This window comes from Mustela erminea, chromosome 9, assembly GCF_009829155.1.
Source record: "Mustela erminea isolate mMusErm1 chromosome 9, mMusErm1.Pri, whole genome shotgun sequence".
In the NCBI taxonomy this organism is placed as follows: domain Eukaryota; kingdom Metazoa; phylum Chordata; class Mammalia; order Carnivora; family Mustelidae; genus Mustela; species Mustela erminea.
In genome coordinates this window covers 94,178,546-94,194,553 of record NC_045622.1, presented here as the reverse complement: position 1 = coordinate 94,194,553, position 16,008 = coordinate 94,178,546, and the positions used below count along the sequence as shown (strand labels likewise).

General features: G+C 57.3%; 1 protein-coding gene across 1 annotated transcript in view; it reads left to right on the top strand.

Moving 5' to 3' along the window:
- The first annotated feature begins 2,619 nt into the window (after positions 1 to 2,619).
- The window catches only part of ALX4 (ALX homeobox 4), a 43,905-nt gene continuing 30,516 nt past the window's right edge, over positions 2,620 to 16,008 (top strand). The window contains exon 1 of the mRNA XM_032358969.1: positions 2,620 to 3,233. Coding sequence (XP_032214860.1) covers positions 2,774 to 3,233 — 460 coding nt within the window. The 5' untranslated portion in view covers positions 2,620 to 2,773. The remainder of the gene's footprint in view (positions 3,234 to 16,008) is intronic.

Below are 16,008 nucleotides of genomic sequence, written 5' to 3'. Positions count from 1 at the left end.
AGGCCTGGCCCCCCTTCTGAGAGAACTCTCCATTCTTGGCAGTCCCTGAGAGGTCGCAGACTCTTAATTTTGTTACTTAATTGCTGAAGAGAGGGAGGGATAAAGGAAACCAAAGACCCCTGGACTAGTACAGCAAGGGACAGTGGATAGAAACCTGGGTCCAACAGCTCCGGCTTTAATATTTTATTTCACAAATATTTCTGGGGCACCAAGCATGGCAGACACTGTCCTCTAGAAACCTCTGACTAGCGAGGTCAGGATTCACACTGACCTGAGCAACCAAGACAAAAACAGTGTCCGAGATAGAGACTCAGCCAAAGGGAGCCGCAGATCCCACTGGGAGATATGGGAAGGCTTTCTGGAGGAAGGGCCCCTAGCTGGACCCCAAATCGTTAACGAGATAAAAGCACAGGAATGAGATTGGAGAATTCCAGATAGAGGAAACCACTAGGCTACTAGGGTACGGTGCACAGGCAGAACTTGGCAGGCTCTGAGAACTGAAAGAAGTCGGCTGGACTGGAGTATTTGGGATGTTGGGAGGCTCATCCTCTTTTTACTATCTGAGGTTGGGAAATGCGATGGTTTCTTGGAGTTTCAGTCTAGCCATCTGCAAACTGGTAGGACAAGGTGAGTGATGTCACATTGTTGGGAGGTAGTAAGGGGAAGGTACTGTGGACGGCTTCTGTCACAATAGGTCCTCAAAAAATAGAAGATGACTTATATCTGCATGGCTTGGGTCTGCGGGCCAGAGAGCTTGGATCCCATGGGCCGCGGGGGAGGGGTTCAGACCTGTGCACCCCGGCTTAGGTTTTCGGAATATCTTTATTAACGAGCACTTCAAGGTAAGCCGCGATGGAAACCAGATGTGGGATCCAGCAGTCGGCAGCAGAGCAAGGAACAGCGATACCAAGGGAGTGGGGTCGGGGTGAGGATCAGCCCGGTTGAGGTTGGGGGTAGAAGAACGACCCCCCAGGTACTTTTTCTTTAGGAGACCTTAGGTGCAGAAGATTGATTTCTGACCCACATCCCAGGGTTCATGGCGCTCAGGAGCTCTCTTCTTTAAGTTCGCCCCTTCACCTCTCACCCCATCCCCCCCTCCTTTGAGGAAAGTCCTCAACCCACGGACTTTCCCTGCAGTTTATCAAAAGCTGCTCGAAGTGGTCTCCTTCGAACTGAGGCATTCCCCAGTGGGAGACCCATTTCCTCTGCTCTGCTCTTTGCGTTTTCACTGTCCCCAGTGCCATCCCAGAGCCGTGGAGGGACTAGCCCCAGCACCGGTTCCAAGGCGGGCCCACGCCAGGTGACCGCACCTCTCTGAGCTTCGGTTTGTTCATCTAAAATTGGGGATCCCAACCTCCACTCTTCAACAGTTGTTGTGAGACAGTGCAATGGATGACCAACCCGGGGGAAAAGGCTAGACGCACCCTAAAATTCTCTCTTGCTCTGGTTGGTCCCAGCGCCCCGAGGCGCGTGCTGCCTAGGGAAACCACAACCCAAGGGCTCCACGCCATGGGTTTTACAGATGGAGACAGTGAATCTAGAGAGAGAGGAGGCTGCCTCACCTTTAGCCCAAGCCATGAGCAGGTGACAGAGCAACGACGATGGGACGGGGCTCAGCCAGCAGGTCTCCAAACTCCTGGCTCTAAACTCCAGGACCAAAAATCCCCTGGGCTGGGTACAAAGTGGGGGGGAGAGCACAGCTCTGTCCCAGGACGGGAGGGAGGAGACCAAGCTCTAAGACTTCCGTAACCTGGCCAGTCAAGGGTGTCTCCAGAGTTTGACAGCATACAGTCCCCTCCACACCCTGCCCCAGCGCCCATGTAGGGGAGGGAAATAGTTCATTGGACAGGAGAGTTGCCGAGCCCTGGACTACCAGCGGCCAGGAGGTGTGTGCTAATTTTGTAAAGGGCCTGAGAATGGGGAAGAGGGGTTCGAAGCAGAGAAAAAGGCACCCATGGGAAGGCCCAAAGCTGTGCCGGCAAATTTAAAGGTCAGTGTCCCAAGGACTCCGCCGCATGGGGAGGCTAGCGACCCTTCTGACTCTGAAAGTGAAAACCTGTTAGGTGTTTTTTTTTTTCTTTTCTCTTTTCTTCTCTCTCCCTCTTTTTTTTTTTTTTTTTTTTCCTTCTTTTAATCTGTCACTAGAGTTTTGCCTCCCCCCTCCCCTAGGCCAAAGCTGGGACCTGCCAATTCTCAGCCTAGTCTCCGCAGTCCTAGGATCGGGTCACCTCTCCCACCCGGCCTAGAATCGGAAAGGCCCTCGGGCGCCTCCGGGTTTAATCCCCAGCGAGCGAGTGTGCAGCATCTCCGTTAGAGAGAGGAAGGGAGGAGCAGGGCGTGTTAGGAGAGTAGGGAGGAGGGGTGGGAAGAAGGAGAGAAGGAAGGAGAGAGGTGGGGGGGGGGATTCACTCTCCCTGTCTTCTCACCCCCACTTGAAAATCTTAAGAGAGTTTGGGAGAGCTGGTCAACTTTCCGAAACATCTGAATCTTTTTACAGCCCTCCGTTCTTTCCCTGGGCCAGCTGTGGGGAGGGAGAAGGAAGAGAGAGGAGGAGGAGGGAGGAGAGAGAGACAGAGACAGAAAGAGAGAGAGAGAGAGAGAGAGAGACGAGAGGCGCGCGCGAGAGAGACGTGCAGGGAGGAGGGAGAGCGAGCAGGCCGGCGCGGAGCGCAAGGCCACCGCCTCTTCGCCTCTCCAAACTCCCGGCCAAGGCGCGCGGTGGCGTCCTCGCGCTCTCGCTCGCGCCCCCGCCCGTCGCCCGCGCAGGCCAGGCATGAATGCTGAGACTTGTGTCTCTTACTGCGAGTCGCCGGCTGCTGCCATGGACGCCTACTACAGCCCGGTGTCGCAGAGCCGGGAGGGCTCATCGCCTTTTAGGGCATACCCCGGCGGCGATAAGTTCGGCACAACTTTCCTCTCGGCCGCCGCCAAAGGGCAGGGATTCGGAGACGCCAAGAGCCGGGCCCGCTACGGCGCGGGGCAGCAGGACCTGGCGGCACCCCTGGAGAGCGGCGCCGGGGCGCGGGGCTCCTTTAACAAGTTCCAGCCGCAGCCGCAGCCCCAGCCGCCGGCCCCGCAGCAGCCGCCGCAGCAGCCGCCGCAGCCGCAGCCGCCCGCGCAGCAACCGCATCTCTACTTGCAGCGCGGCGCTTGCAAAACTCCCCCGGACGGCAGCCTCAAACTCCAGGAAGGCAGCGGCGGCCACAACGCGGCCTTGCAGGTCCCCTGCTACGGTGAGTGCACGTGCGGGGCGCTCGGGGCCGGGGCTTCGGAGCCCTGGAAACCCGCTGGGCTGGCGGGAGGCCGGGCTCGGCGGGCCGGGGAGGCGCGCAGCCGAGCGGCGGGGGATTCGGGGACGGAAGACGGGAACCGGCTGTTCCGAGGGCATCGTGGGATCCGTTCTGCCACCTCCATCTCCCCACGCCGAGGGCTCGGAGCGGTTTGGGCTGTGAAACCGGAGCCGGAGTTTGTTTGTCCCGGTCCTCGCCGGTTCCCCAGACCGCTCGCTTTGCGCGGCTCGCGGGGCCGCCTCCGAAGCGGATGCTTCGCCCGGCCGGCAGCGGCGTTGGCGCGGCGCTCTGGCGCGGGGGCTCCGGGGCTCCGGGGCTGCCGTGGCCTCGTTCCCCGCAGGCCTGGAGGCTCCCCGGGCGACACTGCAGGTGGGAAGCGTCGCAGGTGCCGAGCCCGCCGGGAGCCCGGAGCGCAGTCGGCTGAGCGCGCCCGGAATGCCGTGGATCAGGGACGCCCCATGGGTGCGGGGCCGCAGACGCCTGGAGCCATCAAAGACCCGAGTTCGCCCCCCCCCCCCCGCCCCGACACACACCCCCCACAAGCCTGGCTCCAGCGGGGAGAGAGGCCGGCCGGCTGGCGTTTCTGGAGGGTCTCCTTTGGCGGACCTGGGAGGCGGCTGGCCTCGGAACAATGGTTTAGGACCAACCCGAAAGAAGGCAGGGAGCTGCCGAGTTCTGGGCAGTGCAATGCTGGGGGAAGAGGGAAGCTTCGGTGTCCTGATTTGGGCCCACAGGGAACCTTAGGCCTAAATGACCTCCAAGCCCCCTTGAGCTCCAAGGCAGGAGGCAGGCCTGGGCCCCCAGAGCTTAGCAACCGTGATGGAAGAAAGGGCAGCCTGAGGCCAGAGCGGCTAAGTCGCCTAGGCCTCCTTGTCCACTGAATCGGGATTGACAAGCCCCAAGCTGGCAGCGAGAGCAACCCAGAGGGGAGGGAAAAATCTTCTCTGGGCTAGGAGCCCTGGATACACACACTCCCTGAGGCCTTGGCCTTCCAGGGGGCCTTGGAGATGAGCTGGTCCTGACACAGCAATGGCTTTGGCTTCACTGGTCCAAGCTGGAGGGAGAGACACCAGGACTGGGGACAGATAAGGGACAGGGTGGAGGCCTCCGTGGCTAGAATTTCCTTAGGAACATGGCCCGTGGCAGACACTTTCCTATATTCCAGCTTGCTCCCAGAGGCTCAGAGCCGGTTCATTAGGTGGCCGTTGACACAAACATTTGCACAATCATACACTTGACTACACACGACCTCTTCCTCTTGAGCCAACGTAGTCACTAAATACATTCACTCATGGGGCCTCACACACAGTCACACACTCCCAAACCCACAGGACAGGACTGAGATCAGACTGTGAAACAGCCAGTGGCCTTTCCCCCACTTCCTCCACCTTTCCTCTCCACCTGTCACCTGGAACGACATCAGGCACTCAACTCAGATCACAGACATTCATGGCTCCGCACAGGTGCTCTTTCCCCACTCAGCAGCAAGAGGTTGTCAGCCCCCATCAGCACACCCCTGCCGGCCAGGGCTCCCTCCTCCAGGCCTCACCCAAGCCACTCCTGGTCCCTGTCACCCGGACTACTAGGTGAGAGCTAATCTCAGGCTGGGGGACCGGTGAAGGTCCACTGTGCAAAGCCAGGGGCCTCATAGGCTTTCTCTCCCACTATACGGATTTTCACGTTTTAAAGAAATCCACTCGCGAGGCTTCTGAAGACGAAGAGACATTATAGAAGAGGTCCCAAACGGCTTGCAGCCTCTCCTTTGGCAGATGTCTTCAGGTGGTGGGGAGGAGAGAGGATAGGGCACCCTCTCAAAGTCCTGCTGGGCCCCTGCTCAGCAGCCTGGCCCTTCCTCTAGCTTGCATCAGCCCGTTAAGCAAGGGACTCCTCAAAAGCCCTTTTTCTCAGAGAGATAACTGTGTCAGTGGGTGGTAAGGCCCCCCCACCTCAAGCCAAGAAAGCAGAAGTCTCGTCTCCTCCAGGTTTCCACCAAAAGCCTGTGTGCAGTTGGGAACATGCAGGCACTCAATTCTGAGGACAGGACAGGCTACTGCTGCTGCTTCTCTGGGCAAAGCCATAAGCTGCAGATTGGGACAAAAGGTGGCCCAGAATCAGCCACAGGACCACCACTCCCCGGAGACCTGAGATGGAGGCTCGGCTCCCAAACAACAGACAGTTCTGTTTATTCTCCTAGTAGCCCAGCTCCCCTGGCCAGGAGATTTCTGGCCCTTAAAGAAAAATTAGGCACATGAAGTCTGAGAAACCAAAGCACCAGGAGGTTAGGCTGTGCCCTTTATAGAGGCAGCTGGAGACAGGCCCCTGGACTCCACTCTGTAGACGGCCAGCAAGCAGGGAAACAGGCACACCCGGGTAGCTGTTCTCTCCCACACTTGGGGAGTGTGGAATCAAAAGGTAGTAAATGGGGTTCAAAGAAAAAGCCATGGGATGTTCCCAGGAGCTCGGGGAAAGGCCAAAGCAGACCAGGCCTCGGCCAGAAGCTCCTCCGCGGCTGCTGGCTGGCTGGCTGGCGGCAGGTAACTTGGACCTTGCAAACCTCCCTCCGGGCTCTTTTGGTCCCGGGGCCGGAAGCGCGGTTCTCCTTCGGCAGTACTGCACCGGACGGGAGGCAAGCCTTCAGAGACCTTCTCTGGGACCTCAGCCCCAGGAGCCACTGCCCGCGCGTCCAAGCGCCCCTGGGTGCGGAAGAGCCGGCCTGGGGGGCTGCGCCAGGGCCACACCGAGAGGGCGCGCGGGGGAGAAGCCGACTCTAGTCCCCGCGGTCGTCCTTCTCCCTCTCGGAGCTGCGGAAAGCAGAGGTGAGAAGTCCTCTCAGTCTGCAGGCGTCCCTACCCCTTCCTGGACCTCTGTTTCCCTCTCTGTACTAAAAGGGCCAAGAGCTAGCCGACTCCGCAGTCCCCTCCGGGTGCCGGGAATAACTGGGAGTTTACGAACGTGCCCCCGCGGGTTCGCGCGTGTCGCAATCCCCGCCTCGCGGGGCTCCGGGGCGCACTTCGGCTTTCCGAAGTCTTTGCTGGTCCCGGGCCCGAGGGCCCTAGACACGCCAGGTTGGAGAGCCAGCCGACGTTTCTCCGCGGCGCAGAGAGCCTCCTTCTCGCCAGAGTGAGGTCTCCCGCGCCTCGCCCCCGAACTCCAGGCGGCTACCCGAGCCCCCGCCGCCTCTGCCCCAGGCCTCTGCCATGCGCCCCTGGAAGCTTCGGGGAGCAGCCCTGCTCCATCCTCTTTCGCTTTCGATTCGGTGCAGGCAGGTTTTCGTTGCTAGCCGGTGACTACCTTGCCATCAACGCGCCCTTCTCCCCGGTCCCAAAAGAAGCGCTCACAGCTCAGAGGTCGGGAGACGTGGGCCAGGCCTGAGACCCCTGGGGCGCCGCCGAGGGGCTGGTCCTGATTTGTCGAATTAGACGCAGTGTTTGAACGCTAAGGGCATTTATTTCCCCCGCACCGACATAATTTGCACACCACGAAACGTGTAAACTCCGCCCGGGTCCTATTCGAAGTTAGTCAAAGAACCGGCGTGTGGTTTTGCATAAGAGAAACCCAAAATAAGAGGGCGAGATCTCGGACTGGCAAGGAGCAGTTAAGAGGCGGTGGGTGATTGTAGGATGATGGGAGAAAACTCCAGCCTGGGAGCCCTGCCATTGCGACCCCGATCAATTTGGGGGAAGGGGGCAGAGCAGGAAAATGCTTTTAATGCTGTACTTTGTTAATTTCTAGAGCGGTCAGCGTTCTTGAGCCGTTGGCCTAAACATGGATGACTTTAAATTAAAAAAAAACAAAAACGAAGGCCTGGATTAAAGGTTTAGTATTTTAAGTCAATCGATTTGCACAGTTTTCTTTATTCTAATTTATGTACAGCGCAGTGCACAGCTAAGTGGAAAGTTCGAAGAACTGTTCTGTGTGTGTACACTAGGACAGCTACCAGCGGGATCACAATACAGGCACGTAATGTCCCTGAAAATCTGAAGGGGGGTATTTTTTTGGTGAGTTGTTTCAAGAAAACTTCAGAGACTTCAGAGAGTTGGGGTCCCCACCCCCTCTGGTGACGGTGGTGGTGTTTCTTGAGGAGGGTGACCTTGTACACCCGGTCATTTGCGCCACCCGGACTGGAAAACCAGAAACCTCGCGGCAGCAGCGCCGGGCCGTCCTGGACTCGCCGAAGCCCCGGGCGGTTCAGGCTGCGAAAAGCAACCACAGCCGAGGTAGGAAAACAAGCTAAAACACCGTGCATTACATTTTGCCAAAGTCCCTAAGGACTTTCGTTTTGGAGAACAGCTGGGCCACTTTTCTGGGGATGGTCCTTCCTCTGGGCCTCAGCCCCTTCCTCCTTCCTGCAGCTCTCGCGCCGCTTTGTTTTGGTGGAAAATTGACATGCGAAATGGAAATACGGTGGCCTTTGCAGCAGTGGGAGTGCGGGGAGTTTGGTGTCCCGCACGCTCGGTGTGGGTGCGGGCTTCTCCTCCGGCCAGTGCGCCCGAAGCAGCAGGCGGGGAAAAACTGCCCGGAGTGGGAGTGCCGGAGGCTCTGGGGGCAGGGATCCGGGAAGGGGAAGAGGGGCTTGGTGGTGCTCGTTTTGCCCCAAGGAAAGGGGAGTAGGGAAGAGGGGATGCGACGCGGTGCTAGGCTAGAGAGAGCTCCCTGCGCCCCCGAAGCCCGCACCGTGGACACCTCACCCCAGCCGCCAATCCCCACCTAGGCCCAGGCACTGTTTTGGGTGGGGCAGTGAGAGCCCAGTTTTGCCTCTGGTCGCAGCCTGCCAGGCGCCATCTGGCCATGTGCTCCCGAAGCTACGGGGTTCCCCGGGCTTTGCTGAAGTGACAAGGCGGGTCCTCAGATTAGGAAACCAAGACAGCTCCATGTTGATACTGCTCAGTGAATTCAGAGTTTAGGACGCCGCTGCCGGTCCCCTTGTTCAGGGACCCTGGGCACCACACGCCTTTGTTGGGTTTGGATTAGACCAGTGAGAAGAGGCCCTCCTTCCAAACAGTGCCGTTTTGCGGAAAGAAGACGCACCTCTCTCCAGCCAGCAAGCCCTCCCAGCTGCAGGCTGGGGCTTCTCTAAGTTCACAGTTACTTGTGGCCCCCAGGGACCTCCCCCCATCCCCCGCTGGAGGCCCCCCCAGATGTGCAAGTGGGCCACACCCCCACCTCCTTGCAAGAATTCTCCTTCCTCACCTGGCACCGGGGGACAAGGTAGCCTGGGTCAGCAAGTGCTCTGTTGCCTGACAGCCGTTCTCCCTAAAACGGCTGACTCAGGGGTTGGATAGAAGCCTGGGGACCCTAGAGCCTCCCACCCACCCACCCCCTTCCACTCTGGGCTGGGGGCATTCCGAGGCCTTGCCAAAGACCTCTACTCTACCCCCATCCCACGCAGCAGGCACTACCAGCACCAAGGAGAAGAGGAAAGAGTGGAAAGGGAGCTGAGGCTTGGCCGAGCGGAGGTTCAGGGGAGCCAAGCGCTGGGGACTAGGGTGGTGATGCTGAGCAGCGGGCGGTTTCAGATTTTTTTAGCTCCAGAGACAGATGGAAGGGTCAGCACGGAGCTCCACTGCACCCGAAATGCCTTTTTGGAGAGGAGAGTTTTACTGGAAAATACTAGCAGTGTGTGTGTTTGTGTGTGTGTGTGTGTGTGTGAGAGAGAGAGAGAGAGAGAGAGAGAGAGACTGAGGCGCCACCACCCGCCAAGTACCTGTCTTTCCAGGCCACCGAGAGCGAGAGCTGCGTGTGCTTGAGTACGTAGATCTGCTGGGCGCCCGCACTGCGGCGCGTTCCAGAAAGAGCGAGAGCTACGCCTGCCCTTCGTTGGATTCTTAAAGCAGATTGCCTTAGCTCGGACTCTCCGTCCAAACGGGGGGCCGCGGAGCGTGGGCGTCTGCCCCAAGGCCCTTGCCCATGGGCTGCGGGCGACCCAGGCTGGGGCAGAGCTGCTGGCTCTCCGTGCGCTCCGAGGGCCCTGGCGGAGAAGATTGGGAGGCTGCGTGCGGGAGGTTTGGGCGAGGGCACCGAAGTCCCGAGTGGCGCACGTGTGGGGCAGGGCCCACAAGCCGGTGTGGATCACAGCCGGTCTCCACCGCGGGGTTCTCTACTCCCTGCGTGGCCTTGGGAATGTGGCCCGTCCCCTCTGGGTCTGAACTTGTGAAATGCGGGAGTTTGGACAATTTCCAAAGGCTCTCTAGGGGTTTTTAGGACGGTACCAGTCTGGACCCGCCTTCACCCCGTTTCCCTGGCCTCCCCCCCAAACTGGGGCTTACACACACTTCTCTCCAGGAGAAATTGGATACAGCGGACAGAAAAGTCTTCCCTAGAAGCAGAAATGGGTCTTGAGGTTTCCTGAGGTGAGCTAAGGGGATACAGGGATAACATGGGCAGCAGTTCCAGGATAAGTGGGCCGGGGGGCCCTAGAGGGCCTGCGTTAATGCAGGTTCTAGACTCCAGGCTTGGACTTAAACATGGAGAGGAGCCAACTCTGGAGAGTCTTGGTGCCCACAGATGACCAGGCTCTGGGCTGAGGCCTACAGGGGTTCCTGGCCCCTGTAGTCATGTCCCCTGTCTCTGCTCAGGGTACCTATGTCCGCACTTACTGAACCAGACTTCCTTCTAGGAGAACAGTGTGCTTGCGGGCTATTCTACAGCTTAGGTCCTTCCAGATGGAGATCCATGGGCATAACAAATATTTACTGGTCAGTAGAAGGCTGAATGGAGAACCGATGTCTCATTCAGAGTGTGGCTCGAGCATGGATATGGGGGTTTTTATGGGCACGAGTGCAGCATGAACCCCGTGGGCATGTGTCCTGCCCGTGCTCACTGGGTCTGGGTCCTGCTGTCCTAACGTGTTTCCAGGTGTGGCCGTGGGTGCTAACTGGTGTGCACTCCTACGTGAAAGACACACTTGCACCTGTTGTACCCCATGTAGGGGAGCTGCGTGCCTGTTAGGGGAGCACCTGTGCCAGTTAGGGACACCCCTGGGGCCTCCTGCGGGAGGCAGAGCCTCTGCCGCCAGAGCATTTGTGGGGAAACCATGACTAAGCATCCGTGCTCCACAGCCTGTGGCCTTCCCAGCCACGGGTCCCAGCTGCCCAGGAAAGCTGCCTGAGTGAGTGACAGTCCCTACGTGGAGCCCTAGAGTCTTCCAGCAGCTCTGGCTGTGTCCACGCAGCCCACCCACACCACAGAGAAGCCTCTTCCAACCCTTAGCTCTCCAGTATACCCTCTATCCTGTGGAGCTCATTGCGGAAAAGAAACCATTGTGGGTGACGTCTCTAGGCACGTTGCAGAACCCATTTAGCAGATGAGTAAGCTGAGACCCAGGGAGACATGGAGCCCTGCAGCCAGGTTAGTGGGAAGGCAGAATGCACAACTGGTTTTTTCTCCTTCCGCAGCTGGGGGTGGGGGAAGTAGGGGTTGGGGGAACATCTGCTAGCCTCACCCACTCTCTTCCTTTGCTGTAACCCCGCCAGCTAGTCACACACATTCTCTGGTTGAGCCAAATAGGGCAGGCGTTTGTAGCCCCACTCTCCTGAGACAAAAGGCGGACTCCACCCAGAGATCCTGGGGATTCAAGGCAACAGTTGACGGGTGGGGGGGAGGGTCCCCCGTGGGATTGCAGGGACTCATCCTGCAATTAGGGGTCCCATTGGGACCTCTAATCTCTGCCAGGCTTCCTAGGACAAGTCTTGGCTGGGACCCCTAATCTCTGCCAGGCTCCCTAAGACAAGTCTTCTTCCCTGAGCGGTGGAAACCATGCAGATGCGTGCCTGAGGGACTTAGCTGAGGCCACATGACCAATCTCTTCTCTGGGATGGCCACCTGTTGGGCCCGGGGCATTTGTCATGTCCAGGAGCCTGGCTTCTCCCCCACCACACACCGTGGATCTCAGTGTCAGGGTGGGTGTCCCACCTAGTGTTGGGAGAGACGCCAGATGTCTGCTGGCTCAAATGTCGGGTTTCACAGACAGAGGGATGGAGATGCTGATTCTACTCATTCATCGCTCACCAAACTTTGTCTGTCACTCGTGCCAGGCCTTGTGGGGAATTCTGAGAAGCACAGGGCATGTCCCTTGCCTTCAGGTCTGGAGTTCGAGAAAGATCAGTAACTGGGCAAGCCCAGTTCCCTGGGGCTGGTACTGGGATGGGGAAGCTGGGACTCAGGCTGTGGGGCCTGCCTGGCAGGAAGGGCTGTCCTGGGGTTGGGAAGTCCCCCGCCCCACTCCCAGGTGAGCCTAACCTTGCCCGGTAAGGGGAGGGCTCAGAGAGGGTGGGGGAAGTGGGAAGTTGCCACCTGCTTGCCAGATCTTCTCTGGTACCTGAACAGCCCAAGGCAGCTTCTTCCCGTCCTCTGTTTCTCCCTCTAGGCCTTCTCTGCAGAGCAAGAGATCTGGGTTCAAGTCTTGACTTTGCCCCAGAAATGGGCCCCCTGTCTCTAGAGCTCTACTCAATCTTCTCATGTGGTAATTGAGGCCCTCTGGGCTTGTCCTGCCTATGACAGAGGAGGGTGGTGGGTTGTAAGGGTGCAGAGAGGTAGTGTGCCTGCAGGGCAAGTTCTCTGCCTGGAAAGGATTAGGAGCTCCACCCCCTCATGCGTCCACCCTTAAGAGCACTAGGGTATGGCCACCTATGGCAAGGAGGTGGGGGTTCTGATCAGGTTTCAGAGTGGGGATGGAGACTCCCAGGCTCTCCCAGGTATGGGCCCCTCAGTGTCCATGGATCTCCCTGGCGGGCTGTGCAGCCCCACCATCCAGCGACATGGGCTCCTATCTGGCTCAGGTCCCCCCATTGGGGGCCTCGGTCTCCCATCTATAAAACCCCCACATGGTGCTAGGTGATTCCTGAAGCCCTGGGGTTCTGTGCTGTTCCAGGCCTGGGATCCAGGCACCAGGAGAGGGTGGTTGGTCTCTCCGGGATCCTCAGGAGGCCTCTAGGCCCCACTACGCTGCCTGATTCATTGTATTGAAGGGGAAGGTGAGTCTGACCCGCAGAAGCGGCTAGTCTGGTGTGCCTGGCCTGGCTCCCTGCCTCAGTTTTCCCATCTGCAGGATGGGGACAATAATGAAGTGAGTCTGGTGGAGTGTGAGGCCAAAGGGGGTTTGAGTTGGCAGGGCAAACCCCTGTGCTGCTGATTCTGTGTGTCAGCCGCATTTACCCACCCCTGTGGGTACACCGGGCAGTGTACCAGGTGTCAAGGGTGATTTCATTGGATCTCGGTCTCTGGCCCATGACATAAATCCTCCTGCCATCCTACTTCAAGGAGGTGAACAGACTCAGACAGCTCAAGTACCTGCCCAAGGTAGGGCTGCTGGGAAGGGAGAAGGTAAGTGCATGATGGCCCAAGGCCCTGAGAGCCTGAAAGGCATTCTTTTGTAGGAGGAGCCTAAGGAGACTTGAGGCCACCCTAATCCTGAGCCTGGAAGACTGGGTTTTACAAATATGACTCCCAAGGAGCACTTCCCTCCTCCACATCTGGGGATGCGGTGGGTGGGGAGGTCAAGGGTGGCTTGGTGCCCAACAGGTCAGAGTTCTAGACTTGACCCTGTGACCTTGGCCACAGCTTCTTCACCCACTCAAGTGTCCTGATGAGCTGTGGTGAGGGGGGGAGCAGGCATGACACAGAGGCCTCAAACTGGTCTGAGGGATTTCGCCTTGAGTTTCCAGAGGCCCCAGGAACATGCCAGAAACTCTGCTCAGGGCAGGGTGGAGCTGACAGCCATGGGAGGGACGAATAAAGGGAAATCTTGCCATATCTCTCTTCTTTTCCCCTTTCTTTGAACGCAGATCTCTTGCACCCTGTTGGGAAACGGTTTATCCCCCACAGGGTTCCCTGTGGAGCATGAGGGGTGGGAGCAGAGAGGTCTTGGGTAGCCCCATTTTGTGTGAGCCTTGAGTCCTCGTAGACTCTGCCCCTGAAGGAACACCCCTTTGCCCCACTTTTTCCTCTTGGCTGTCACGTCAGGGGCTACAAGCCAGGGTCCAGCTGCCACATCCAGGGCCAGCTCCAGTGAGATGGGTAACCTCCCTCCCCACCCCACTCTCCTCCTGCTAGGTCCCTCCTGCCTACGGCTCCATCCCTCACCTGCTCCATTCTGGGCCCCTTGTCCTCTCCTGCTGTCCTCCTGGCAGGGCCACCTGAGAGCTGCTGCTGTTCATGCCTGAGTATCTCATCTACTCAGCCCTATCCCTGGGGTTCAGAGACACCCCCTCCATACACACACACACACACACACACACACACACACACACAGGAGATGTAGCCTCTCTGCTCTGGAAAGGATGCTGTCCAGAGCTCAGAGCCCAGACAGGAGGAAGTATTTAGACCTGAGCCTCTCAGTACAGTCAGCACTTGGAGAGGGGAGGGTGGCAGCTGTGATTACAGTGGGCCAGACACCATGGGGGATGGCAGAGGCAGAGAGCTCCCTCCTCCCTCTTTGTAGAATGAATTGGGTGCTGCTACAGACTTCTTCTCTGCCCCCAAAGCAGCCCCCACAAGTCGAGCCCCATGTCAGGGAGGTATGCAGCATTTGGCATGAGTGAGTTATCCCTAACCTCAGGGAGCTGGATGTGCAGAAGCCAGAGTCCCCGGGGGAAGTGCAAATGGACTGGGGCTTTGTGGATACAGGACATTTGCAGTGGACTTCGGAGGCTGAAGAGAAGCTCTCACTGAAGGAGCTGTAAAGGGCACTCTTGACTCAGAAAACAGCAGGAATAAGGGCTTAGAGTTGGGAAAGTACCTGCAGTGTTTGGGAAAGTCTGTGGTGGACACAGGCAGGATGGGGCAAGATGGGACCCGAGGAACGGCAGTAGCAAAGCCTAACTCGAGGTTGGCTTTCTGCTGAAGGATTTGGACCTGAGAGAAGCCCCTGGAGGCCTCTGAGAGGCCAAGATCCCAAGCCGAGTGCTCTTCGTGCTACTCAGAGGGCCTTTTTAAAAATTCAAAATCTCTTGTTTAATTAGGGATAGTTTTTTTTTTATTGTGTGAAAAATGTAAAGTTTACCATTTTGATCATTTTAAGTGAACCATTCGGTGAGGACACGGTGTTTCCTGGAAGGAGGCTCACATAGCAGCTGTCCTTTAGCGTCTGGTCCGCTGTTGATCTGCTTTGAAGAAATTCAAGTCTGTTGCCCATTTTGGGGGTTGGGTTGCTTGTCTGTTGTTGAGCTGTAGGAGCTCTTTATATATTCTGGATAATAATCCCTCATCAGACACATGATTCTCAAGTATTTTCTCTCATTCTGTAGGTTGTCTCTCCCTCTCTGGATCATGCCCTTTTGATGCACAGTAGATTTTAATTTGATGAAATCCAGTTTGTCACTTTTTGTCTTTTTTTCCCTGTGCTTTCGATGTCACAACCACAAAATCATCGCTAACCCGCATGTCACGAAGAATTTCCCCTGTGTTTTCCTCTAAGACCTTTATGGTTTTCCCTCTTCAGTTGAGGTCCATTCTGAGTAAGGATCCAACTCTTTGTTTCTTTGCATTTAGATACCCAGTTTTCCCACCATCCCTTGTTGGAAAGACTGCCCTTTCTCTGTTGAGTGGTCTTGTCACCTTTGCTGAAAATCAGTTGGCGGTATGTTGGCCGTATGTTTGAGAGTCTATTTCTAGGTTCTTTCTTCCTTTCCATTGGTTTGTCTCCCTGCCCCGGGCATGGCTTTCTGAGGTGAAGTCCAGAATCCCAGAATATGGGAAACCTCAAAAGTCATCCTGTCCATCCCCTAGCCTCCAGAGTTAATGACGAAGTAGCCAAAGAGATTCAGCCCAGGAACATGTTTGTTTTCCAGGAACTAGAGCTGGTAAGAAGGGGTGGAGGGCAGAGCCATTAGCAAGAGTGCCAGAATTATATAACCTTGGCCTCTGGCCACTTCTGAGAGGCTCAAATTTGGGACCTCTTCTTTCAGTAAGGTGCTCCCAGTGCCCCCTCCTGGTGGAGCAGGGAGGAACTCCAGGAGGGAAGCTCCCATCCACCGCAAACCAGCTCAATGCTGTTTCCCCTGCCCCTTGACTATCTTCTGTTTGATTCCCCTGAGAGGCTCTTGCCGCCACCTGCGTCCACCCCGGCGCTCCCCAATGCGGTGCCAGGAACAGAGTCTGGGGCTGAGGCCAGATTAGACATGATTCTGCACCCCTCCCTCTCCACCCGTAGGTGACCAGAGAGGAGGGAGCTATATAGCAGTGGCCGTCACTGCTGGGGGAGGCGGCCCTCTTGTACTTCTCACCTTGCGGCCCCCCAGCCCCAGGATTAAACAGACACCTGCTTGAGCCTGGTCTCCCAGTTGCCTGCCCAGAGACAAGGAACAGGTGTGCTCTCTGGCGTTCTTGGAATCTTACAGAAATTGTGTTTGCCGTCCCTCTCCTCATGAGGTTCACAGGCAGCCTGAAGCTTTAGAGGCCCTTGGTTTGGGGAGGGGGCAGGGGCCTCCCGGGCCAGGACCTGGAAACAGATGTCAGCCCGTACAGCTGAAGGGCCTCAGGCAACCTGGCTGACCTCTCTGCCTCAACCTCTTCATCTCTAAAATGAGGCTAAGAATACTATCTGCCTTTAGGGTATCGCGAGAGTTAAATAAGCTAATACAGGTAAAGAGTTTAGAACAGTCCTTGGAACAGAGTAAGTGCTCAGTAAGTAGGAGCTGTTATTGGCAGGATTTCACTGGAACCCTGGCTATGGCAGGTTGGTCAGAAACTTTGATGGGCCCTTACGGTTGACTTGGATACA